This window comes from Haliotis cracherodii, unplaced genomic scaffold, assembly GCF_022045235.1.
Source record: "Haliotis cracherodii isolate W230 unplaced genomic scaffold, xgHalCrac1.p SCAF_11, whole genome shotgun sequence".
In the NCBI taxonomy this organism is placed as follows: Eukaryota; Metazoa; Mollusca; class Gastropoda; order Lepetellida; family Haliotidae; genus Haliotis; species Haliotis cracherodii.
In genome coordinates this window covers 15,762,005-15,785,660 of record NW_027266266.1, presented here as the reverse complement: position 1 = coordinate 15,785,660, position 23,656 = coordinate 15,762,005, and the positions used below count along the sequence as shown (strand labels likewise).

At 41.6% G+C, this 23,656-nt stretch overlaps 2 protein-coding genes across 2 annotated transcripts; one reads left to right on the top strand and one right to left on the bottom strand.

Annotated features, from left to right (window-relative positions):
• Window positions 1–113: 113 nt before the first annotated feature.
• Window positions 114–22,411, bottom strand: LOC139456263 (Golgi SNAP receptor complex member 1-like). Its single transcript, XM_071237883.1, has 9 exons — window positions 22,366–22,411; window positions 20,503–20,605; window positions 20,078–20,101; window positions 17,452–17,536; window positions 16,466–16,665; window positions 11,752–11,823; window positions 9,897–9,926; window positions 8,372–8,454; window positions 114–6,990 (listed from the first exon to the last, which is right to left on the bottom strand). The coding sequence occupies exons 1-9, from the start codon at window positions 22,409–22,411 to the stop codon at window positions 6,866–6,868; spliced, it is 768 nt and encodes a 255-aa protein (XP_071093984.1). The 3' UTR covers window positions 114–6,865.
• Window positions 6,370–6,762, top strand: LOC139454878 (sarcoplasmic reticulum histidine-rich calcium-binding protein-like). The gene has a single exon (XM_071236494.1). It carries the CDS (start codon window positions 6,370–6,372, stop codon window positions 6,760–6,762), a length of 393 nt encoding a protein of 130 aa, XP_071092595.1.
• Window positions 22,412–23,656: the final 1,245 nt, after the last annotated feature.

Sequence of the window (23,656 nt, the reverse complement as noted above, 5' to 3'; positions counted from 1 at the left end):
TTAAAAACTCTGAGGCTTGCTTCCTTATTTACTTGTGTTGATGTATTTGACATCAAAAGACACTGGGGTGAGTTTCTCTGAATCTTCACACTTTTCCATAACACTGCTAGATGTTTTGTGATATAACAATTTATTTCCATGTCTTCATATGTACATTTTGTATTCACAAACATTTACATTTGTACAACCCACAGTTTCAACCACACAATGTTCATAAATAAAACCCAATAATTACAGTTAAGCTTCAAAGTATTGTTAAGACTGGCTGTCAAACCATTTGAAATCCAAGAGTTGTTGCCCTTGGCCTGAACTTAAGATGGCAGCCACTTGACCTACGGGCAGGCAACACATGCCTTGCCCGAACTATAGGGTAGATACCAGCCATCAACATCCATGTTGAAAAATAAAACTTGTAGCACAAAAATCATCTGGTGGTAAAGTGCCAATAGTTTTCACCAAGGATTTACCACTACTGAAGCTATGCTCACACAAGAAACAAGCTTTGAGTGATGTATTAGGGTGAGCTACTGAACATCACTCTAGACATCACCATGGTTCAGATGATTAAACCCTTTCACAAGTTATAGAGTTTGAGTGAGTCTATCTTAACATCGCTTTTAACAATATTCCAGTTATATCACTGCCTGTCAGCTTAATGTGGGAGGAAAGCCCAAAGTGATGCAGGTCTCAGATGTTTATCACTTTCTTTAAATCCACGAGCACGGGTATGGTGCTTACAAACCTAGAAACATAATCAGGGCAAACAGGGACTCAAACCCACAATCATAGGTTTCTGGCGTGCTCAAGGGACGCAACTCTGCTGTGCCCCAAAGCAAGGGTGGATCCAGCATTTTTGAAAGGGAGCGGTCCAAAATATCAAAATCTTCTCTCAGATAATCTTACTGTCTATAACATACTACATTTGGTTTTCAAAAGGGGGATCCGGACCTCCTGGACCCTACTCTGGATCCCCCTATGCAAAGTGAGCTTGAAATAAAGCTGCTTTTAACAATATTTCAGTTATGTAAGTATGTCAGACCTACCCAAAGTTGCTCATGTCCCAGATGTTTACAAATTTGGTGAAACTCTCCACAAGGGTTATGGTGTTCACAAACCAAGGAATCCTGAGATGACTAAGGGAGGCAACTCTGGATAGTGAACTGCAATGTCTTACACCATGCCCCATCAATTTAAAAATGTGATATGACCATCATGTGCTACATTTCGCTCAATGTCCACACAAACCCAGGCAGGTAGGCTTAAAGAGATGTGATAGAATGGAACAGTACAAGTTTGAAGGAATCGAACACAAATACCTTGGCAAGATTCTATGAGATTAATCAAACAATAGCCTACAAGCTTCAAGGAAGTAAAGATGATCTGACATTGTATTTATAGTCACAGTAATTGAGTGAAACGACCGACCGATAGAGGTCCAACTCTAAAGCCAATATTTGTCCTTGATATTGTCTGACTTAAGCCACCTGGTATGTGATGTCACAATGGCTGAAGGTCAATCCAAGAGCTATCCGTAATTACTACAAGAACCAACTAGATGCAAGCAGCAGAAGCATCCCACTGAGCATACACAGATCAAGTGATGCTGTCACTCCCACTTGGGATATAAAATATCATGACATGTCCCCGAACAAGAAATTCTTCTTAGACTTCTAAAGATGAGGGTTTATGCTTTTTCACATCATTATCCTGACAAAAGCTGTTCATGAGAAAATATTAGTTGTGTGAATAAAATGGATTATTTTACTGAGGTAGGAAATCGAACATATACCACAAGGGTTAATAGGGGATATTGACAGTAATAGTGCATTATAATCATTGAAATAATTTACTTCAGGATTGAGCCAATACTCTTAGTGAAATGATATCCTGATATTAGACCCTTGTGACGATAAGGAGCTGACTGTTTTATTTTCGAGGGGGAGGATGGGCCTTTGATTTCTGTCAGAGACAGAATATTTATTCACTCACTGTTTAAAGACATGCAACTGTTTTCCATGGCAATTGGGAACTGCTTAATACTATGTGAGAAAAAAAAAATGTCTCCATTTTCTTTGGGTGCAAATAATATTGTATTAACACTGGACCCCAACCCCTCCTCTGAAGAAGACTAACAAATGGTCAGTTCTTGGGATTCTGGCATCTCCCGGGCATGCACAACTTGTAAGTTAGAAAGAAGCAAAATTATGCAAAATAAGTAATGTTAGGTTTACCAAATATATTCATGAATAAATAAAAGACAAAACATGATATGCTGACATCAAGTCATCAACAGTCACCAGAGTGGAACACTTGGACATGATTACCATGGAATACATGCTTCCAATGTTAAGATACAAGCATCGATAGCTCATCTGCCAGAACAGTCTCCCAAACTTCACAAGTAGCTGCAGAAACTCTGTGCTGCTCCCTGTAAACGGTTTTGACTTTGACTTGTCACTACAGACCCTTCCATCCTAACAGATCCCCGATTTAGAACATACTTCGTTGACAACCCTGCCATAATGTACATGAATCGTAATCCCACAAAAACTGCAACACGACTCGCTTCCTAAACCACTTGCCTTCAAATATGTGTACTCATATTTTCGACCATGCCACTTTCTATGTACATGTCAGGCTGGAATCTAGAGCGAATGGCAGATAAAAAATCTTTACTGTTTCGGTTTCCAATGTGGAAAGTAAATATAGTTGCATGGCCTATAATAAAAGTACTAGGCAAGTGTCTTAGGAGTGAGTGAGTGAGTGAGTATGGTTCTATGCCACTTTTAGCAATATTCCAGCGATATCACGGCAAGGGACACCAGAAAGGGGCTTCACACATTGTTCCCATGTGGTGAATCGAACCGGGTCTTTACCACTTTACTGTTTTAACCACTAAGCTACCCCACCGCCCCAAGTGTCTTAGGTTAGGAAGTGAATCATGTTGCATTTGTCATTAGATCCCATCACATGAACTTTGATGAAGCATATTCAGTGTGATGAAAATTTGAATCGGGGATCTATCAGAAAACACTATGGAACAGCCAGTAGCTCTGTGTCCCGACAAGTCAAAATCAAATCATGTGTAGGGAATAGAACAGAGGCGTGGATACCGCAGCTACTCCACAGTATGTACAACAAACGTCTCTCATTCCACTACAGTTACAATATCATTCATATAGATCAGTCATGGGGAAACTGTCCTCTTCTCCTCCCACGGCAGTCTTCTACTGTCCCCAGTATCACAGGGTATAGAACCAGTACACACACAGTTGGGAGACACCAAGCAGTTCACCTTGGTGAACACACCACCACATATCACAAAAAGACATTCAGTTCACCAAGTCAGACATAGTACTTTGTCTCCAGCCTCCACTAACAGTCACTGTCACAACATAGCTCAGATATATGACACCATCAGTTATCTCCCTTGTCTTCTTTCCTCAGTGGAAATCAGCCATATTTTCTATCACCTTGTATCTGATACATTAAGCATACCCAGCCCTTCTTGAAGTTTTACATCACCATGCTTCATGTTAAAGCACAGGTCTGGCTGGAAATAAATTACTGCAAGATGATGGGCTCAAAGGATCAGAAAATACCACAGAATCCTTTTCATGGAAATAAGATTCTTTTATCACAGAGCACCACTTTGCTTTCTTGGATAATATGAAACATTTGATATCTTTCTAAAGAATGTTTCTACAATTCAAACTGAATCACCTAACTATCTCAATCATTAAAATCTATTTTCTTGAGCTAATTTATTCAAGCATCTACTGGTTCATCTTCCCGAGGCAAGAGAGTTAACTGACTTTAAAAGTCCAGTTCCCACCCTTGCCGTACCAGGCTGGAATTCCTGGGCTCGATCGTAGCGCCACCAGTGGCTATTACGAGTTATGTCCTTTCTATGCCTCTCCTATTGACCAATCAGATTCAACCTCTTGTATCACTCATTGCATTTGCTTCAAACAAAACGGTGGGGCCCAGTCAAGACAATCTGATTGATAATCAAGATCTATATTGTGATAAAACGAGTCCTACATCGCAAAGTGTATCAAATCACGTGAGCACCTTGATTAAAAGCATGAAAAGATTTAGAAAATATCTGTTGACAACAAGTTAGCGGTGCACATGCTTTGCAAATCCTGCAGTTGACCGAAATCTGCATGACACTTTACGAACCAGATTTCGATGCACGATTTTGATTGGATTATGCATAGACTCGTTAGTCCAGCCAAAATGTAACTCCATAATACCAGCCTAGTATGGCAAGGGTGGAAACTGGACTTTTACAGTCAGTTAACTCTCTTGCCTCGGGAAGATGGTACTGGCTATCTGTATCTGCCTCCATAAATTAGTCAGTGGCTTCATAGTTTCTTGTGTTACAGTATCGGACTATAATAATGCACATGAAGCAAGTGAATATTTCAAGTGTAAATATTTTGTATCTGTCGAGACAGATTCACCTGAGTGAGTCAGTCAGTTGGGCTTAACGCCGGTCTGAACAGTATTTCAGTTGGAGTGGGTGAGTATGTTTTTATGCCGCTTTCAGCAATATTCCAGCAATATCACGATGGGGGACACCAGAAATGGGCTTCAGACATTGTACCCATGTTGGGAATGGAACCCTGGTCTTCGGCATGACGAGTGAACGCTTTAACCACTGGGCTACCCGACCGCCCTATTTCAGTTGGAAGAAAGCCTGAAGCGATGTAGGTTTTGGGTGTATTCCACTTTGGTGTAACCCATGAGTGAGTGAGTGAGTTGGGTTTAACGCCGCTTTAAACAGTATTCCAGTTATATCACGGTCTCAGCTTAATGTGGGAGGAAAGCCCGAAGTGATGCAGGTCCCAGACGTTTACCACTTCGGTGAAACCCACGAGCACGGGTATGGTGCTGACAAACCTAGAAACATGATTGGGGCGAAATGGGATTTGAACCCACAATCATAGGTTTCTGGCGTGCCCAAGGGACGCAACTCTGCACAGCGAATCGCAGCGTCTTAGACGACTGGGCCACCCCTACCCCTGTCACCCATGAGCACAAGCATACTGTCAGAAACCTCATCAGGGCAGACTTGGATTCGAACAGAGTATTATTGAATTCTGGCACATCAAAGGGATGCAACTCTGCACAATGATTTTCAGTACTTTAGATGAATAGGCCACATATGCCCCCCCTCAATTCTTGGATCTTTTACACGATTATGTCCCTAATCTACCAAGTCCTCAGATTGTGAACAAGTATTTTGAGTGCACCAATATATGGTGAAACATAGCTACAGACAAGGCCAGGCCTTGTTTCCTCTTGGGGGTTAACAGATTTTTGGCCCCAAATTTTAGGTCGGTGAGGTAAAAAAAAGTATTTTTAATCAAATTTGAATTATTGTTTTGTTTCCTCTCTTGATTCATCATAATATTTTGTCTTCGGATTTTATTAAGATAAACAGGAGAACATCTTCAATGATTCATTGATTTTGATAAAGCAGTAAATGAGTTGGGTTTTCTTAACATTTTACTCATTTCTGGTCGGCAGAATAAAAAAAGACTGTTTTCTATTGTTATTATTTTAAATCACATTTCAATGTTTGGGTGTCAGGGGATTTTATAAACAAAGTTTGATAAAAGTCTGGCATTGAGATAATTACAGGCTTCATTTTCAGACATGATTTAACATGACTCGTTGAATCATGAATCGCCAGACTACAAAATACACCCTATGGTATTTAACTAAATGCTCAGTGAAGACAAAACAAGTGCAATAACCTCGAAAATTAAACCCATCTAACCTCCCAACCTCAATCAGTGAAAGAGGTACCAGGAAAGCAAGGATTTCACCTTGTACTTTACAATACTAACCTTTCAATTTTAAAAACAAGGTACATCAATGCTGATTAACAACAAGTGGCGCTCAAAATGCTGCAGTTTCATAACTGACCCAGTACATCACAATTGCATGTGACTGATATCATCTCAGATTTGGTCCAACAGATACAAGAGCAAGCAAAATGACACACTTTGCAGCGATAGAAACTAACAGTTTTAGCCCTCTAGTCCTTATGATGACAACATATAGCCAAACCCCTTAAAAGGGCAAATTTTTACTAGTCCTCAGGATACCTTAACTATTGGGCAGTTTGGCAAGGACTACAGGACTACTGCCAATTTCTATCGCTGCTTGCTTTGTTGGCAACACTGCTTCCTGTATCCAGCCATGAGAGACAAAAAGCCACAGGTGTCCAGCGAATACATCATACTCTGTACTTGATCACGGGTGATGAGCTGGACTAAACAAGATCACACGTGACGGACATTTTCTCCAGTTGTGAACAATGGTTAGACCAACCAGTGACACAGGCTGGCTGACATGGACCGACACCAGTCCCCAGTCATGGATGATGACCGACACCAGTCCCCAGTCATGGATGATGACCGACACCAGTCCCCAGTCACGGACGATGACCGACACCAGTCCCCAGTCACGGAAGATGACCGACACAAGTCCCCAGTCATGGATGATGACCGACACAAGTCCCCAGTCACGGACGATGACCGACACAAGTCCCCAGTCATGGATGATGACCGAAACCAGTCCCCAGTCATGGATGATGACCGACACCAGTCCCCAGTCACGGACAATGACCGACACCAGTCCCCAGTCACGGACAATGACCGACACCAGTCCCCAGTCACGGACGATGACCGACACCAGTCCCCAGTCACGGACAATGACCGACACCAGTCCCCAGTCACAGACTAGGAGTCGAAGACATGCTGAACTCCACTGTGTGAGTCGGCCATTGTCCCTGTCCCCTTGTCATCAGCCAAACAGTATCTTTGTGTGCTATGATATGAGCAGGATGCTAATGGAAGGCATAGAGTAGAAGCAGAATGACGCAGACTGCGATGACGCCACCGAGGATGATGGAATCGCGGCGTTTCCGCAGATTAATCCGCTGCATGAGGCTGTTGAGCAGTGGGAAGCGATCTGGTGAAGGTCAAGGACAAACAGTGAGGGAAATTGTTACATACATTTTTTCCTTAAAATATTTTGTATTCAGTGGGACGTGATCAAAATTAAAGGGGTCCTCAAGTCAAGGAAGTTTGTTCCAATAGTACATAAACCTGAGGACCCCTTAAAACATTATGATTAGGTTGGTTGGTTGGTTTGTTGCACTCAGCAATATTCCAGCTATATGTCTGTAAATAATCGAGTCTGGACCAGACAATCCAGTGATTTATATCATGAGCATCGACCCACGCAATTAGGATCGATGACATGTATCAACCAAGTCAGCGAGCCTGACCATCCGATCCTGTTAGGCGCCTTTAACGACAAGCATGGGTTGCTGAAGAACTATTCTACCCCGGAATCTTCACGGGTCTTATGATTAGGACCCCTCAAGCTACATACTTATACTTCATACATCATTTTGAAATTTGTCATTTGTGTCGGATTGTACAACAAATTCAACTTAAAGGGACAGGACATCGACAGTTCAAAAGCTTTGTTTGTAAACAGTAGACGCTAACCTGGCTTTGATCACCTTATTGCGTTTCTGTCCTAGTGAGAACTGAATGAGGTATGTGACATCAAACTCGGAAATTAATTCATGTATCATTAAAAAACACACAGAACCATCCCTTTAAACTCAACTTATTCCCAAGTGGAAAGGGCATTTATCACTTTTGAGCACAGGTGTGACGCAGACAAACCAAGGACCATGATGAGGATGAATCTGGCATTTGAACCTATGTTTAGCACATCCTGGCGAACTGAGGGGAGTAACTCTGCGCAGTGACCCGCCTGTGCCTGTAGGTAAGCAGGAGGGCAGCTTTATAGGGACAACGTATAGCACTAAATAGGGCTGTTACGATTCACTCGTGTATTCGGTGAATCGAACCGTATCCAATTATGAATTGAATTCGTTATTCATGGCCACTAGAATCGAATATTTATGAATATGCAATCATATGCATTTAAATACCCTGTACCTAAAAATATCCATAAGAACATAGTATATGCATAGATTTCTTTAAAGACAACACTCTTATAATATTTAATTTGACAGTGTTGTGTTTACTGGTCATTGTCACATTTGGGCAGATACTAGCACCTGGATAAGTGCAGTATATAAATGTATAATATATTGATAATTAACAAACCAGGTCAAATACTTTTTGTTGTTATTTTATCACTGAATATAACAAATAATAAATCAACTGCTGACTTTTTATTGTATTTGTGATTTAATATTCATAATCGTTACCCTATATTCGTGATACGGATCGTATTCGCCTCACAGTGTATTCATTGCAGCCCTAGTACTAAACATAATACTGGCTGACCCTATGGTTGCAAAGGATACTTGCTAATGAATTCATTTTCTGTGTAATGGTTCCCAATAGCTTCTTCTGTGATGAAAGATTTTCCTTGGTTGCAATAGCAATGCTGTAATCAAGAGAAATAATATAAAAAACACCATAAATGCAAAACTATCTGATCTGCCCAATCCTACTTCTGTAAATCATATACCTGGTATACGTTTGATGCGGGAAAAAACACCTCTTACATTGTCTAATGGAAGTCAACTTAGCATACTGCTTCTGAATCCATCACAAGTTACCTCCCCTGAATCTACACCAAACAGCAATTATCTCCCCTGAATCTATATTAACACCCAGGCAGCAGGGGTGCTAGGGTACTCTGCTAGGATGAAGACTTCAAAACCAACTGAATTAACACACAAGAGAAATTAAGTATAAACATGTTGATATGAAGCATAAAACTTGTATAATAAAAATAAGTGATAAAACAGTAGTGCTGGTTTACCTCAGAATTTCAGAAGCTGAAATTTGGCCCTAAGACTGTGGCAAATATTAGTAAAAACATCTTTGCATATGTGATATGGTTTGATTTTTTTGTTTGAAGCCAGTGAATACCTACAAGAACCTGACAAAGAGTCACAATTTCAGGCACACAAAAATAATTCCCTAATTTGACCAGCATGACGCTTAGTCTTAAATCCCACATAATCCCAGGTCACATCATTGTCATACACATTTAATATGATTTCCCCACGACGAAGGCAAAGTTTGTTTGTTTATTTGTTGTTTATTGCCACAATCAACAATATTTCAGCTAAACGAGGACAGTCTGTAACAGTGTTCATACAGATCTCTGGTCTGTATATTCAAGCACTTTCTAAGCACTTTTCATGGGTCGTGGTTAAATTAAATCACTTTTCAAACCTGTGGGAACCCCGTGTATATAATCGAGTATTGACTAGACAATCTGATGATTGATAATGTGAGCATTGATCCACACCGTCAGGGTACAATGACATCCAATCAACCAAGACACAGGTTGACCAGCCGATCAATATAGTTGACTCTTACGACAAGCCCGGGTTGCCGGGACCTATATTCTTACCCAGAATCCCCACAGTGAGACAAGCACAGGTTGCCAGGGACCTATATTCTTACCCAGAATCCCCATGGTGAGACAAGCACATGTTGCCAAGGACCTATATTCTTACCCAGAATCCCCATGGTGAGACAAGCACAGGTTGCCAGGGACCTATTTTCTTATCCAGGATCCCCACTGTAAGACAAGCACAGGTTGCCTTGACCTATAATTTTACCCAGAATCCCCACTGTGAGACAAGCATGGGTTGCTAGGGACCTGTATTCTTACCCAGAATCCCCACTATGAGACAAGCACGGGTTGCCAGGGACCTATATTCTTACCCAGAATCCCCATGGTGAGACAAGCACGGGATGCTGGGGACCTATATTTTTATCCAGAATGCCCACAGGGAGGACAAAGACAAGCGTCAAAAAAGATTCACTATGTGTTAATAAACACCTAATAATATCACAAAGGCCACTCACCTTATCTGGTCATCTATTAATCTCTCTGAGCTGTGAAAATCAAGAGGACAATTGTTACAATACGCAAGCGGTTTCTATCATCATCATCATTAGCACTATAGGACTGTTGCTTGTCAGGCTCCCTCAAACTGAACTGAATGTTTAACATGTTCAATGTGGTGAAATCTTATGCCATCAAGTAAGGACAGTGTGACTCGTTTGTTTGTTGCACTGCACTCAGTTGGGTATCCTCCCATTTGCAGGCCTCTAAGTTTAATTTTTACCAAGTAGCCATATGGATACAAGCATTTTTTTCCAGCTAGCCAGTGGTAAAATCAAGGGGTCAAGCAAATATTGTAGGTAGCCAAAAGCATTTGAAAGAATCTTTTATAAAATAACTATTATAATATGTATAAGTCATAGCACAAGTCTTGAAATTAGTGGAAACTGTACTTGATTTTTGTTATTTGTGACTCAATTATTAATGCAATTTATGTTACTAGATCATTTAGCTATATCCTTGCTTATGCAATGAGCATTGTCAACTGAAATAAATTACTAATTACATCGATATTTTTGTATTTCTGTTCATTGTTGACTTTGGGAGGTATTATACGCAAGTACAATTATTAGCAGACATGTTTTCCAAGATCAGCTGTTATTTATTTTTGTGTCTTCAAATGTGAAGCAATAGAAATTAGTTGCCACAAAATATTTTTCAAGGTAGTCATTTAGCTACCTCTGAATTTTAGACAGTAGACAAATTGGACTTTAGGTCAAATTGGCGACCGTTTTAGTCACACTTTAAGGCCTGATTTGTCACACCCACCGTTTGTCACACATCTAAAAACAACATGACTGCATGGCGAGTCACCTACCTCTCACCTGACCGTTACAGTAGAATGTTTGTTTTGTTTGGTTGTTGTTTAACACCGCACTCAGCATATTCCAGCTATATGACAGCCTGACCCACAGGAGCATAGTCCCTTTGTACGGCAAGCATGGGTTGCTGAAGACCTATTCTAACCTGGGTCGTCACGGGTTTAGAGTAGAATGATTGAGGCAGAACAATGTATTGAGGCATGCACATGTGTGTGTGTGTGTGTGGCTGATTACTTGTCCTGACTTGCTGGATTCATAGTGCTAGTCCCACCTGGATACCCCACTCAGACATAGTATACTGACTCTGTGTCATCCAGTACTTGTTATATACCCTAAATGCCAAGCATCAGGCAGGGTAACAACAAGTACCATCTCGTTTGTTTGTTTGTTGTTGTTTAAAGTCACACTCAGCAATATTCAAGCTATATGACAGCGGTCTGTAAATAATCGAGTCTGGACCAGTCAATCCAGTGATTGCGATCCACGAAATAATTGGATACCATGACAATCATCAACCAAGTCAGTGAGTCTGACCCTCCAATCCCGTTAGTCGCCTCTTACGACAAGCACAGTCACCCTTTTAAAGCAAGCATAGGTTGCTGAAGACCTATTTGAACCCGGATCTTCACGGGTGTCCATCTTGTAACGTCTTATGTATGACGTGGCTGGGGATCGAACTCTGACTTTCCAGTCTATGGGTAGACGCTCTATCCACTAGACCACAGAGGAGGTTGCAAACACAGTAAGACAAGGAGAACAAAACATGAACTACCTCTAAGAAATACCAGCTATCACAAACACTGTCGCACCCAAGATTATTGCCGAATCCCAGACAGGGTCAATAAGTACTTCTGGTATGATGTGGAAGGGGATCGAACCCCAGACGTCCCACTCTCCAGGTGCAGCTCGAGAAACTGGTGACAATGTGTAATCCTCACAGTGACTAAGCATTAGAAAGTAAACATTTCAATTTAATTTCTACACAATTACTTACTTTCTGATGTGGTCATTTTCTTTCAAATATAGATCTGTTCTTCTATTTAAACCAGAGGAATTTTTATATGCACTGAAAAAAAAAAGAATAAAATATCAGTAAACCGGGGTTGATAGAATTTGTTTCTGTTAAATCTTCAATATTATCATTATCTTGGGCCTAGAAAAGGACTTGATCTGACATATGTCTCCTGCAACAGTGTCTACTTTCAAATTTCTTTCCATCTTTCATTTAACCACCTTTATCCACACATTTCAAACTACCAGTCTTTGTCACAGGCCTTAAACTACACATTCAAAACTCATTCCAATATATGACAATCCTACAGAACCTGATCTTAACCATTCTTCTGATAGACCAGCCATCACTTTCACAAACAAGGCATCCCTTTCACAGGCATTCAACCTGCATTCTTCAAGTGCAAAACACTCTTCATCTCCCTCCAAACCTCACATTTCCAGGCTCAAATAACATATCAACCGGTACCTCCATACTGCAGTCTACTATTGAGTAACCATGAAGACCTACCATCCATAACCCCTTCCTCCAAACACATTTCTCAATATTCACTGACCACCCCACCCCACTCCAACCTAGTATGACCTAGACTGACTCACTGTTGATTCACCTTCCTTCCTTCACACAGTGAGTGAGTGAGTATGGTTTTACGCCGCTTTTACCTATATTCCAGCAATATCACGGCGGGGAACACCAGAAATGGGCTTCACACATTGTACCAATGTTGGGAATCGAACCCGGGGTCTTTGGCGTGACGAGCGAACGCTTTAACTACTAGGCTACCCGACCGGCCCCCTTCACACAGAGGACGCCCCACTAGTGGTGTAACGATACGGCGATACAGTATTGTATCCCGATGCACAGCCCACGATACGATGCATTGATTTGGAAAGCATGTATGGCGATACGTATCGTATCGCGACCCTCCCGTATCGTTACACCTCTACGCCCCACATAGACTGACACCACCCCCCATTCTCACTATAAACACACCATACCTCTTTGACTATTCCTTCATAGACCCAACCTTCACCTTCCTACAGCCAATGCACCACCACAGAACACTCCACGCCATCTTGTGACAGTGTGTACTCACTTGATGTCTCTGTGTACGGAGCCCAGCATCTTGTGACAGTGTGTACTCACTTGATGTCTCTGTGTACAGAGCCCAGCATCTTGCGACAGTGTGTACTCACTTGATGTCACTGTGTACGGAGCCCAGCATCTTGTGACAGTGTGTACTCACTTGATGTCTCTGTGTACAGAGCCCAGCATCTTGCGACAGTGTGTACTCACTTGATGTCTCTGTGTACAGAGCCCAGCATCTTGTGACAGTGTGTACTCACTTGATGTCACTGTGTACGGAGCCCAGCATCTTGTGACAGTGTGTACTCACTTGATGTCTCGGTGTACAGAGCCCAGCATCTTGCGACAGTGTGTACTCACTTGATGTCTCGGTGTACGGAGCCCAGCATCTTGCGACAGTGTGTACTCACTTGATGTCTCGGTGTACGGAGCCCAGCATCTTGTGACAGTGTGTACTCACTTGATGTCTCTGTGTACAGAACCCAGCATCTTGTGACAGTGTGTACTCACTTGATGTCTCTGTGTACGGAGCCCAGCATCTTGTGACAGTGTGTACTCACTTGATGTCTCTGTGTACGGAGCCCAGCATCTTGTGACAGTGTGTACTCACTTGATGACTCTGTGTACGGAGCCCAGCATCTTGTGACAGTGTGTACTCACTTGATGACTCTGTGTACGGAGCCCAGCATCTTGTGACAGTGTGTACTCACTTGATGACTCTGTGTACGGAGCCCAGCATCTTGTGACAGTGTGTACTCACTTGATGTCTCAGTGTACGGAGCCAAGCATCTTGCGACAGTGTGTACTCACTTGATGTCTCTGTGTATGGAGCCCAGCATCTTGCGACAGTGTGTACTCACTTGATGTCACTGTGTACAGAGCCCAGCATCTTGCGACAGTGTGTACTCACTTGATGTCTCAGTGTACGGAGCCAAGCATCTTGCGACAGTGTGTACTCACTTGATGTCTCTGTGTATGGAGCCCAGCATCTTGTGACAGTGTGTACTCACTTGATGTCTCTGTGTACAGAGCCCAGCATCTTGTGACAGTGTGTACTCACTTGATGACTCTGTGTACAGAGCCCAGCATCTTGCGACAGTGTGTACTCACTTAATGTCTCTGTGTACGGAGCCCAGCATCTTGTGACAGTGTGTACTCACTTGATGTCTCTGTGTATGGAGCCCAGCATCTTGTGACAGTGTGTACTCACTTGATGTCTCTGTGTACAGAGCCCAGCATCTTGTGACAGTGTGTACTCACTTGATGTCTCTGTGTACGGAGCCCAGCATCTTGTGACAGTGTGTACTCACTTGATGTCTCGGTGTACGGAGCCCAGCATCTTGCGACAGTGTGTACTCACTTGATGTCTCGGTGTACGGAGCCCAGCATCTTGCGACAGTGTGTACTCACTTGATGTCTCGGTGTACGGAGCCCAGCATCTTGTGACAGTGTGTACTCACTTGATGTCTCTGTGTACAGAACCCAGCATCTTGTGACAGTGTGTACTCACTTGATGTCTCTGTGTACGGAGCCCAGCATCTTGTGACAGTGTGTACTCACTTGATGTCTCTGTGTACGGAGCCCAGCATCTTGTGACAGTGTGTACTCACTTGATGACTCTGTGTACGGAGCCCAGCATCTTGTGACAGTGTGTACTCACTTGATGACTCTGTGTACGGAGCCCAGCATCTTGTGACAGTGTGTACTCACTTGATGACTCTGTGTACGGAGCCCAGCATCTTGTGACAGTGTGTACTCACTTGATGTCTCAGTGTACGGAGCCAAGCATCTTGCGACAGTGTGTACTCACTTGATGTCTCTGTGTATGGAGCCCAGCATCTTGCGACAGTGTGTACTCACTTGATGTCACTGTGTACAGAGCCCAGCATCTTGCGACAGTGTGTACTCACTTGATGTCTCAGTGTACGGAGCCAAGCATCTTGCGACAGTGTGTACTCACTTGATGTCTCTGTGTATGGAGCCCAGCATCTTGTGACAGTGTGTACTCACTTGATGTCTCTGTGTACAGAGCCCAGCATCTTGTGACAGTGTGTACTCACTTGATGACTCTGTGTACAGAGCCCAGCATCTTGCGACAGTGTGTACTCACTTAATGTCTCTGTGTACGGAGCCCAGCATCTTGTGACAGTGTGTACTCACTTGATGTCTCTGTGTATGGAGCCCAGCATCTTGTGACAGTGTGTACTCACTTGATGTCTCTGTGTACAGAGCCCAGCATCTTGTGACAGTGTGTACTCACTTGATGTCTCTGTGTACGGAGCCCAGCATCTTGTGACAGTGTGTACTCACTTAATGACTCTGTGTACGGAGCCCAGCATCTTGTGACAGTGTGTACTCACTTGATGACTCTGTGTACGGAGCCCAGCATCTTGTGACAGTGTGTACTCACTTGATGTCTCTGTGTACGGAGCCCAGCATCTTGTGACAGTGTGTACTCACTTAATGACTCTGTGTACGGAGCCAAGCATCTTGTGACAGTGTGTACTCACTTGATGACTCTGTGTACGGAGCCCAGCATCTTGTGACAGTGTGTACTCACTTGATGACTCTGTGTACGGAGCCCAGCATCTTGTGACAGTGTGTACTCACTTGATGACTCTGTGTACGGAGTCCAGCATCTTGCGACAGTGTGTACTCACTTGATGTCTCGGTGTACGGAGCCCAGCATCTTGTGACAGTGTGTTCTCACTTGATATCACTGTGTACAGAGCCCAGCATCTTGTGACAGTGTGTACTCACTTGATGACTCTGTGTACAGAGCCCAGCATCTTGCGACAGTGTGTACTCACTTAATGTCTCTGTGTACGGAGCCCAGCATCTTGCGACAGTGTGTACTCACTTAATGTCTCTGTGTACGGAGCCCAGCATCTTGTGACAGTGTGTACTCACTTAATGACTCTGTGTACGGAGCCCAGCATCTTGCGACAGTGTGTACTCACTTGATGTCACTGTGTACGGAGCCCAGCATCTTGTGACAGTGTGTACTCACTTGATGACTCTGTGTACGGAGCCCAGCATCTTGCGACAGTGTGTACTCACTTGATGTCTCGGTGTACGGAGCCAAGCATCTTGTGACAGTGTGTACTCACTTGATGTCTCTGTGTACGGAGCCCAGCATCTTGCGACAGTGTGTACTCACTTGATGTCACTGTGTACGGAGCCCAGCATCTTGTGACAGTGTGTACTCACTTGATGTCTCTGTGTACGGAGCCCAGCATCTTGTGACAGTGTGTACTCACTTGATGTCTCTGTGTACGGAGCCCAGCATCTTGCGACAGTGTGTACTCACTTGATGTCTCTGTGTACAGAACCCAGCATCTTGCGACAGTGTGTACTCACTTGATGTCTCTGTGTACGGAGCCCAGCATCTTGTGACAGTGTGTACTCACTTGATGTCTCTGTGTACGGAGCCCAGCATCTTGCGACAGTGTGTACTCACTTGATGTCTCTGTGTACGGAGCCCAGCATCTTGCGACAGTGTGTACTCACTTGATGTCTCTGTGTACAGAACCCAGCATCTTGCGACAGTGTGTACTCACTTGATGTCTCTGTGTACGGAGCCCAGCATCTTGTGACAGTGTGTACTCACTTGATGTCTCTGTGTACGGACCCCAGTAGGTCCTCCCTCTCACGCAGTGATGTGATGTTGGCCTCAGTCTTCTGGAACTCGTGCGTGTAGTCCTGCAGGATGTCGCGGTGCCGCTGCAGCGTGTGCAGGAGGGCGGCGCTGGGCGAACTCATGCTGATGTTCTGTGTGTACTCCACCATCCGCTCGTTGACTCCAGACAACTGCAGCAGGAAGCAGCATCACGTCTTTCATTTTCAAGTTGACAAACATGAGTTGAAATGGGGTTCAAAGATTATTGCACTTCCATAGCAACACGTGTGCTTGTACTAGTCCAGACTAAAGCTGATTTTATAGTGCTAGCCCTGAGATACTATGCCACAGTTTAAAATGAATACCCCACTCAGACACAGTATACTGACTCCGAGCTGACCAGTCATTGTTTTAGCCCCTTAATGCCAAGTGCCAGGCAGGGTAACGACAAGTACCATCTTTTGACGCCGTTTGGTATGATGCGGCCGGGGACCGAGCGCCGGAACTTCCAGTCTCTGGACGGACACTCTACCACAAGACCACAGAGGCGGTCTTGACAAACATGAAGACATGAAACAGTTTATGAATATCAACATTATTCTTACAGTCAGGAAGTAGCCCCGGGACATATTTACAAGCAATAAAGAATTTGTTATCCATAAACTGTTGCATGTCTCGAGGACTGAGTGAGTGGAATGGTTTTATACCATTTTTGTAAAACTCCAACTGGAAGCCCTTGCAAGTTTTATTAAAATTGTTAAAACACCAGCTTCTCCAGTTTAAACTGTATGATGTAAATCAAACTAACAGTTTACAAATATTTAAATACAAAGACTCAAGGTTAAGTCCTAATTCATGTTAAATGGACATCACATCGTGGAGCAGAGGCCTGACATCATTGTGCCAGTGAGCAACTGTCGATGGATATTAGGCGCTTTACAAATCAATTATTATTAATCATTAATAGCTGTGCTTACCTTAGCCAACAGCTGTTTAATCTCCATTGCCATTGTGTCAAACATATGCTCACTGCTCGTCTTGTTTAACAGGGGGGCTGTATCACTGAAACCATAGCAACTGACAGATGGATATCACACACATCGCATAGCAACCAACATGCAGGTGTAACAGTTATCATAGCAACTGACAGATGGATATCACACATGTCGCATAGCAACCAACTTGAAGGTGTGGCATGTATCATAGCAACTGACAGACGGATGTTACACACATCGCATAGCAACCAACATGTAGGTGTCACATGTACCATAGCAACTGACAGATGGATATCATATACACAGCATAGCAACCAATTTGCAGGTCTCACATGTACCATAGCAACTGACAGATGGATATCACACACAGAGCATTACAACCAACTTGACCTGTGGGTGTCCAGGTACCACAGCAACTGACAGAGATATCATTCATCAAACAATATCAACATGCACTTTTACATCACTGATGACAAAATGTATCCAAAGCAACATGCATGTGTAACCTTGGAGTAACATGGTTACCATGGCAACATGCACATACACATCAACTTAGAGAACTGGTAATGACTTCACATAATTCCAATACACATGATGGCAAAAATGGTATTAATACAAAACACTTCAAACATTCCCATCAGACATACATATTTATTTGTATCAGATTATCAGAATGAACATGACGATTACATCACAGCTAACATCTAATCAAAATAATGTCATATATCAGCCTAGCATCGCTCCTGTGGTGGGATATCATGTATCCCACCTTGGAGGGAAATAAGTTTCTCAGCGGGAGAATAAATCCCTTATACCCCACCCTTAACAAGACATGCTTATACCCCGCCTCGAAGCAAAAAGACACATTACTTTTCCGAGTCAATGAAAGTCAAGTGACATTGCACAAGTTAACCTCAGCTTGTTTGAATTCTTTTACAATGTCATATTAAAACATGACGGAAAGATAAAAATTTTGTGGCAGGATCACTGAGGGTACATGGGGTTTTATGTGTCCCTTAGGTATTGTACCACTCGCCTCTGGATCTTAGCATAAACCCTAGCAAAAAACCCCATGAATCCCTCATCATCCTGCTACAACTTACATTGTATCCTGCTGAGAGTTATCGACAAGTTTTTTCCCTGCCTTGACTCCCACTGACTTTGACTTTGCCTTAATTGTCATGAACAATTTAACCCCCTGATGAACATGAAAATGTTAATTTTAAACTAAAGATACATTCGACAAGTAAACGTTCATCGCCAATGCTTTCAAAATAGTATGCACTGCTATCTCCTATGAAAACATACTGACTTGTGTGGTGAAGTTGAGACATGTCTTTTTTTAGTAAGCTAATGAAATGAGGCGTTTTATAACTCATGTACATATCGTGAGCCCTGCTTCTTGCATGAAAATTGTGCATTTTGCTTGTTTTTTAACCGCACTCAGCAATATTCCAGCTATATGACGGTGGTCTGTAAATAATCGAGTCTGGACCAGACAATCCAGTGATTGACATCATGAGCATCAATCTACGCAGTTGAGATACGATGACATGCATCAACCAAGTCAGAGCCTGACTACCTGAACCCGTTAGTCGCCTCTTACGACAAGCATAGTCGCCTTTTATGGCAAGCATTGGTTTCTGAAGACCTATTCTCTTCCTGGATCTTCATGGGTCGCATGAACACTGTGTGAATTTTACGTTTGGCTATATTGAGGCAAAGCACACAGCAAATAAGACTAGGTACATGTTGCACACAATGTCAAGCAAGAGTCATTGCTTTTTGTGCGATGTAAGCTGAACAGTGATTGGTCTGAACAGTTGCTGGGTTCCTCTGAAACCAAGCCTTTATTGGATTTATTGTTTAGAAATAACGACTACACCACAACATGGACGTATGTATTCACGGGCGATCCTATGAAGTATTGACGTTAGAAAAAGTTAAAGTATCATAGTTGGAAATAGGGAAACTCCCACACCAAGAAGCAAAGCATTCTCATCATGACACCGATGAAACCATCTTTCCGAAGCAAGTGAGTTGACTGATAATAAAAGTCCAGTTTCCGACCTTGCCGAATTAGGCTGTAATAGTTTGGCTGGCCTGAAGAGTCTATGCATAGTCCAAAACAAATTGTGTAATGAAATCAACATCCTGTTCATAAACAATGTGGTGACTGCAGTGTAGATTTTGGTCAACTGCAGGATTTGCAAATCAAGCGTATCATCAACTGAGCGTCAACAGGTTTTTCAAAATCTTATGTTTTAATCAAGGTGGTCAAGTGATTTTATGCAAGGTAAGACCAGTTTCATTACAATATAGATCTTGATTGTCAATCCTATCGTCTTGACTGGGCAACACCATTTTGTTTGAAGCAAATTCAAGTGATATGAGGGGAATCTGATTGGTCAATTTGAGGGACAAAGAAGGGACATAACTCATAATAGCCTCTGGTTCATCCTTGTTCGGTAAGGTGTGGAAACTGGACTTTTATAGTGAGTTAACTCCCTGGCCTTGGGAAGACACTTATGAAACATGTCACAATGACATTACCAACAACACAGAAATATCCAGATCCATTCTCCCTGATAGAACATAGCAACATTACCTCTTTTCATCACTCGCTGGAGGGCTGATCAAACAAATCATCAATGTATTAACAGATCTTGCAGCAAACATTATGTTAAATGTCATATCATATAGATTAACATGATTAAGTATGATAAACTGTTTCACTGTTCAATGTCTGATACCGTATTCGACCCAATAAGCCCCCCAGCAACAGAAGAATATCGATAGGCTTACTGATGAATTTACGCCAATTTGACTCTGAATTGGTCCCAATAAGCATCCACCCCTACTGTCTTTATTTTAAGCCCCCTGGCCGCTTATTGGGTAGAATATATATATTTCATGAAGATCCCACTGACTCTTCTCCAAAAACACCATCCTGGTCACAAAGTGAATTGACTTGAATATCACTAAAATAAATTATGATATGATGAAACTCTGAAACATGTGGAGAGAGGTTACCTTTCATAGTCTCTCTGAGAGGAATAACTGGTTCCAAGTTTGCTGAATGACACCAGCTTAAGGTCGATTTCATTTTCAAGTTGTCGGGCCTGTTTTCGTAAATCTGAAAATCCAAAATATGTTGTTTATACATTTTGAAAAGCTAATGTTAAATACAAATGAAGTTTATACTTAATACAAAATTGATCATATTATCGGTTCACAAACACATAATCTTAAACATGATAAAAATCAAAAACAAAATTACTTGTATATTCTTTAAAAATTCATTCTACCATAAATATGTATTTGACGACCATTAATGGCAGCTATATGAGTGAGGAATGAGTAGTTACCAGCTAGCTAACAAACTCTGTACAGCTCATGTCATCTTCACTACACCTTACACATGTTATCATGTTATATCTAGCTCTTCAGTTGTATAGGTATTGCTGTAAAGAGTTTTGAGTTCACATTTAGTGATGCAAATAAGGAAGATGTAGTTCTATCTGTTTATACATCCTTTGTCACCAGAAGTAGTGCATACATAGTTAGATATCTTTGTATATGTCTGCATGTATACCAAATTCACATATGCACTAAAAAAAAGTATTACCGTATTCGACATAATAAGTGCCCAGGGCCATCTCAAAATTAGAAATATGCTTAATAGAATATTATTTTGGTGAAAAAAAGAGAGTTGACAGATCGTAAACTTTATGGTTTATGCTGACAGCCTGAAATGTTTACATACGACAGATACATTTTTTCCAGAATTTAATTGCCCATAATTAAGGGTGCATATAACACACGAGTGTATATCATACATGAAAAAATAAGCATTGTGTACATTGATCAATTGGAAGGGGTGCTGATTGGGATTGTTCACTTGCCAATATATTAGCAAATATGAATTATGAAACAAATGACAATATCTATTTATGATTTGATAGGTTGTTTGTTTTTTAACGCCACACTCAGTAGTCCAGCTATCCAGTGGTTGACATCACAAGCATCAACTACGCATTTGGGATTTGACAAGCATCAACCAAGTCAGTAAGCCGGACCACCCAATCTTGTTAGCCGCCTATTACAACAAACATAGGTTGCTGAAGATCAATTCTAACCCAGATCTTCACAGGTAATCTATTCATGAAACGATACATACAGTGTGCTAAAGAAACTCAATCTGACATATAAACACATTAGCAAAACATAATCATCAACTTCCGAGTGTGAAAACATGTATTACCGATACAGTGATGATGTTGAATATTGTTCAAATAATGGTGACTATTATCAATCGCAATTTTTTACATCTGGGATAATTCTGGGAAATACAATATATCAATCACATTTACAATTTTACACAGCAACGGATTGTAAGCTACATTGAGGAATACTTATTGAATGACCATATATCGAAGGATTATTTAGATATTGTCTGTACTTACTATCAGTCATAGAGGCCTACACAACTTCAAAAGATCTTAAAAATTACTCCTTTCACTGAAATGGCTACATTATCTTGATTTAAAGATTACGGTCTTTGACTGAGGTCCAAATCCATGCACACATCTACATTTTCCAAATGGGAATGTGGCTCCTCTTGTCCACATATATTAGCTTTCTTATCAAGTTCTTACAAAAATATCGGAATGTCGAACCTCACACCGATACCAAAGTAACCGTATTTGTCAAAATCGATCGATTTGACATCTCAGCAAGTGATTATTTTTTGTATTGATCTCACTTAGTGTAGTATTGTTACAAATGGCAGTCATTTCACCGGTTAAAACATTTCAATCTCATCATTCTGTATCATCGCCGATTAAGGTGAAATCTCATAGACTGTCACTTTGACAAGTTCGCGTCTGTGTTTACCTTCCCACAAGTTCCCCATGTCGGCCATGTTACTCATAAGAGTCATGTTGGCAAGTTCTCGCGAGATCGAGAATAGTTTTGCATACAATATATATTCTTCTGAAATGGGTAATGAATACATTCATTTTGATCAAATATTGCCGCCCGGTGTTAATAATAATAAAAGCATTCAAATATAGAAAAACGAAGTTATAACATATATTTGATATTCCTAACAACTTATGTTATTGGGAACATACGGCGTCAGGTGAAATATATATATTCAAATTGTTGTTGTTTTTCAATCATTCCACTTACATAGATGAAACCAGAGACCATAAAATAGGACTGTTTTATGGTCTCTGATGTAACATTCTTGGAAATTTGAACTTTTACGCACAGGAACCTAAATTGTACAAGATTTGCGGAATTGTATAAAATTCAAATTTCGTTTTTTTATTTTTTAAACTGGATTTCCATGTAAAATTACACCTTAATTGTCTGGGGAAAATCTGAATAAATTTCACGAATAGACGTCCGATGTTTTATAAACACGTCAGCATGTATGAATTTTTTTTAACTTGTTTCAAACAATAAAATAAACACGAGCCTGGCATTTTGTTAAATTATGCAACAGCAAGTGCACGCAAATAAACAAAGCCGATTTTCCCATCAAATTATAATTATCTCATGTACTGCCATGTCGTTAGTGGCGAGAGTACAGTGGTAGCATCAGTAAATATACACGTCATACGCACTGGGTGGGCGGACGGACACACGCCAGGACACGCCATCGTCAGATGGTTTCATGTGTAATCGGCCATTATTTACAGATCACGCTTATGTTGCGATTCTTGATTCTTATCTTCAAGTAGTGTTGTATTATTTGAGATGTACAACAACGAATATTAGGCGTCGCAGGGATTTCTTTTATGCAAATTAATTCATCATGTACGCATACAAATGAAGAACAGATAACAGAATGAAGAATAATATCTACCGCGAGTCCGACTGGATGCAGTTGCATGAGAGAGAGAGAGAGAGAGAGAGAGAGAGAGAGAGAGAGAGAGAGAGAGAGAGAGAGAGAGAGAGAGAGAGAGAGATCCTAAAGCCAAGAGATGCAACAGCGAAGGCCAAACTAACTCTATTTCTGAGAGATGGACAGCTACTCAAACGTATAGGAACAGAGCAGCCAAATACCAAATATGAAATCATATCAATATACGAAAATAGAAATCTCATCAATACAAAAACAGAAAGTTTATAAAAACTCCCAGTAGATATGTGCACCCTACTCATACGCTTTAATCCC

Bases quoted from the DNA above. Each gene is read 5' to 3' on its own strand.
- LOC139454878 (XM_071236494.1), top strand. From the start codon at position 6,370: ATGGACCGACACCAGTCCCCAGTCATGGATGATGACCGACACCAGTCC.
- LOC139456263 (XM_071237883.1), bottom strand. From the start codon at position 22,411: ATGACTCTTATGAGTAACATGGCCGACATGGGGAACTTGTGGGAAG. The intron at 8,455-9,896 runs GTGAGTGGCCTT...TCTTGATTACAG, and splicing joins TTAATAGATGACCAGATAAG to CATTGCTATTGCAACCAAGG. The intron at 6,991-8,371 runs GTATCCTTTGCA...GACCTTCACCAG, and splicing joins GAAAATGAATTCATTAGCAA to ATCGCTTCCCACTGCTCAAC.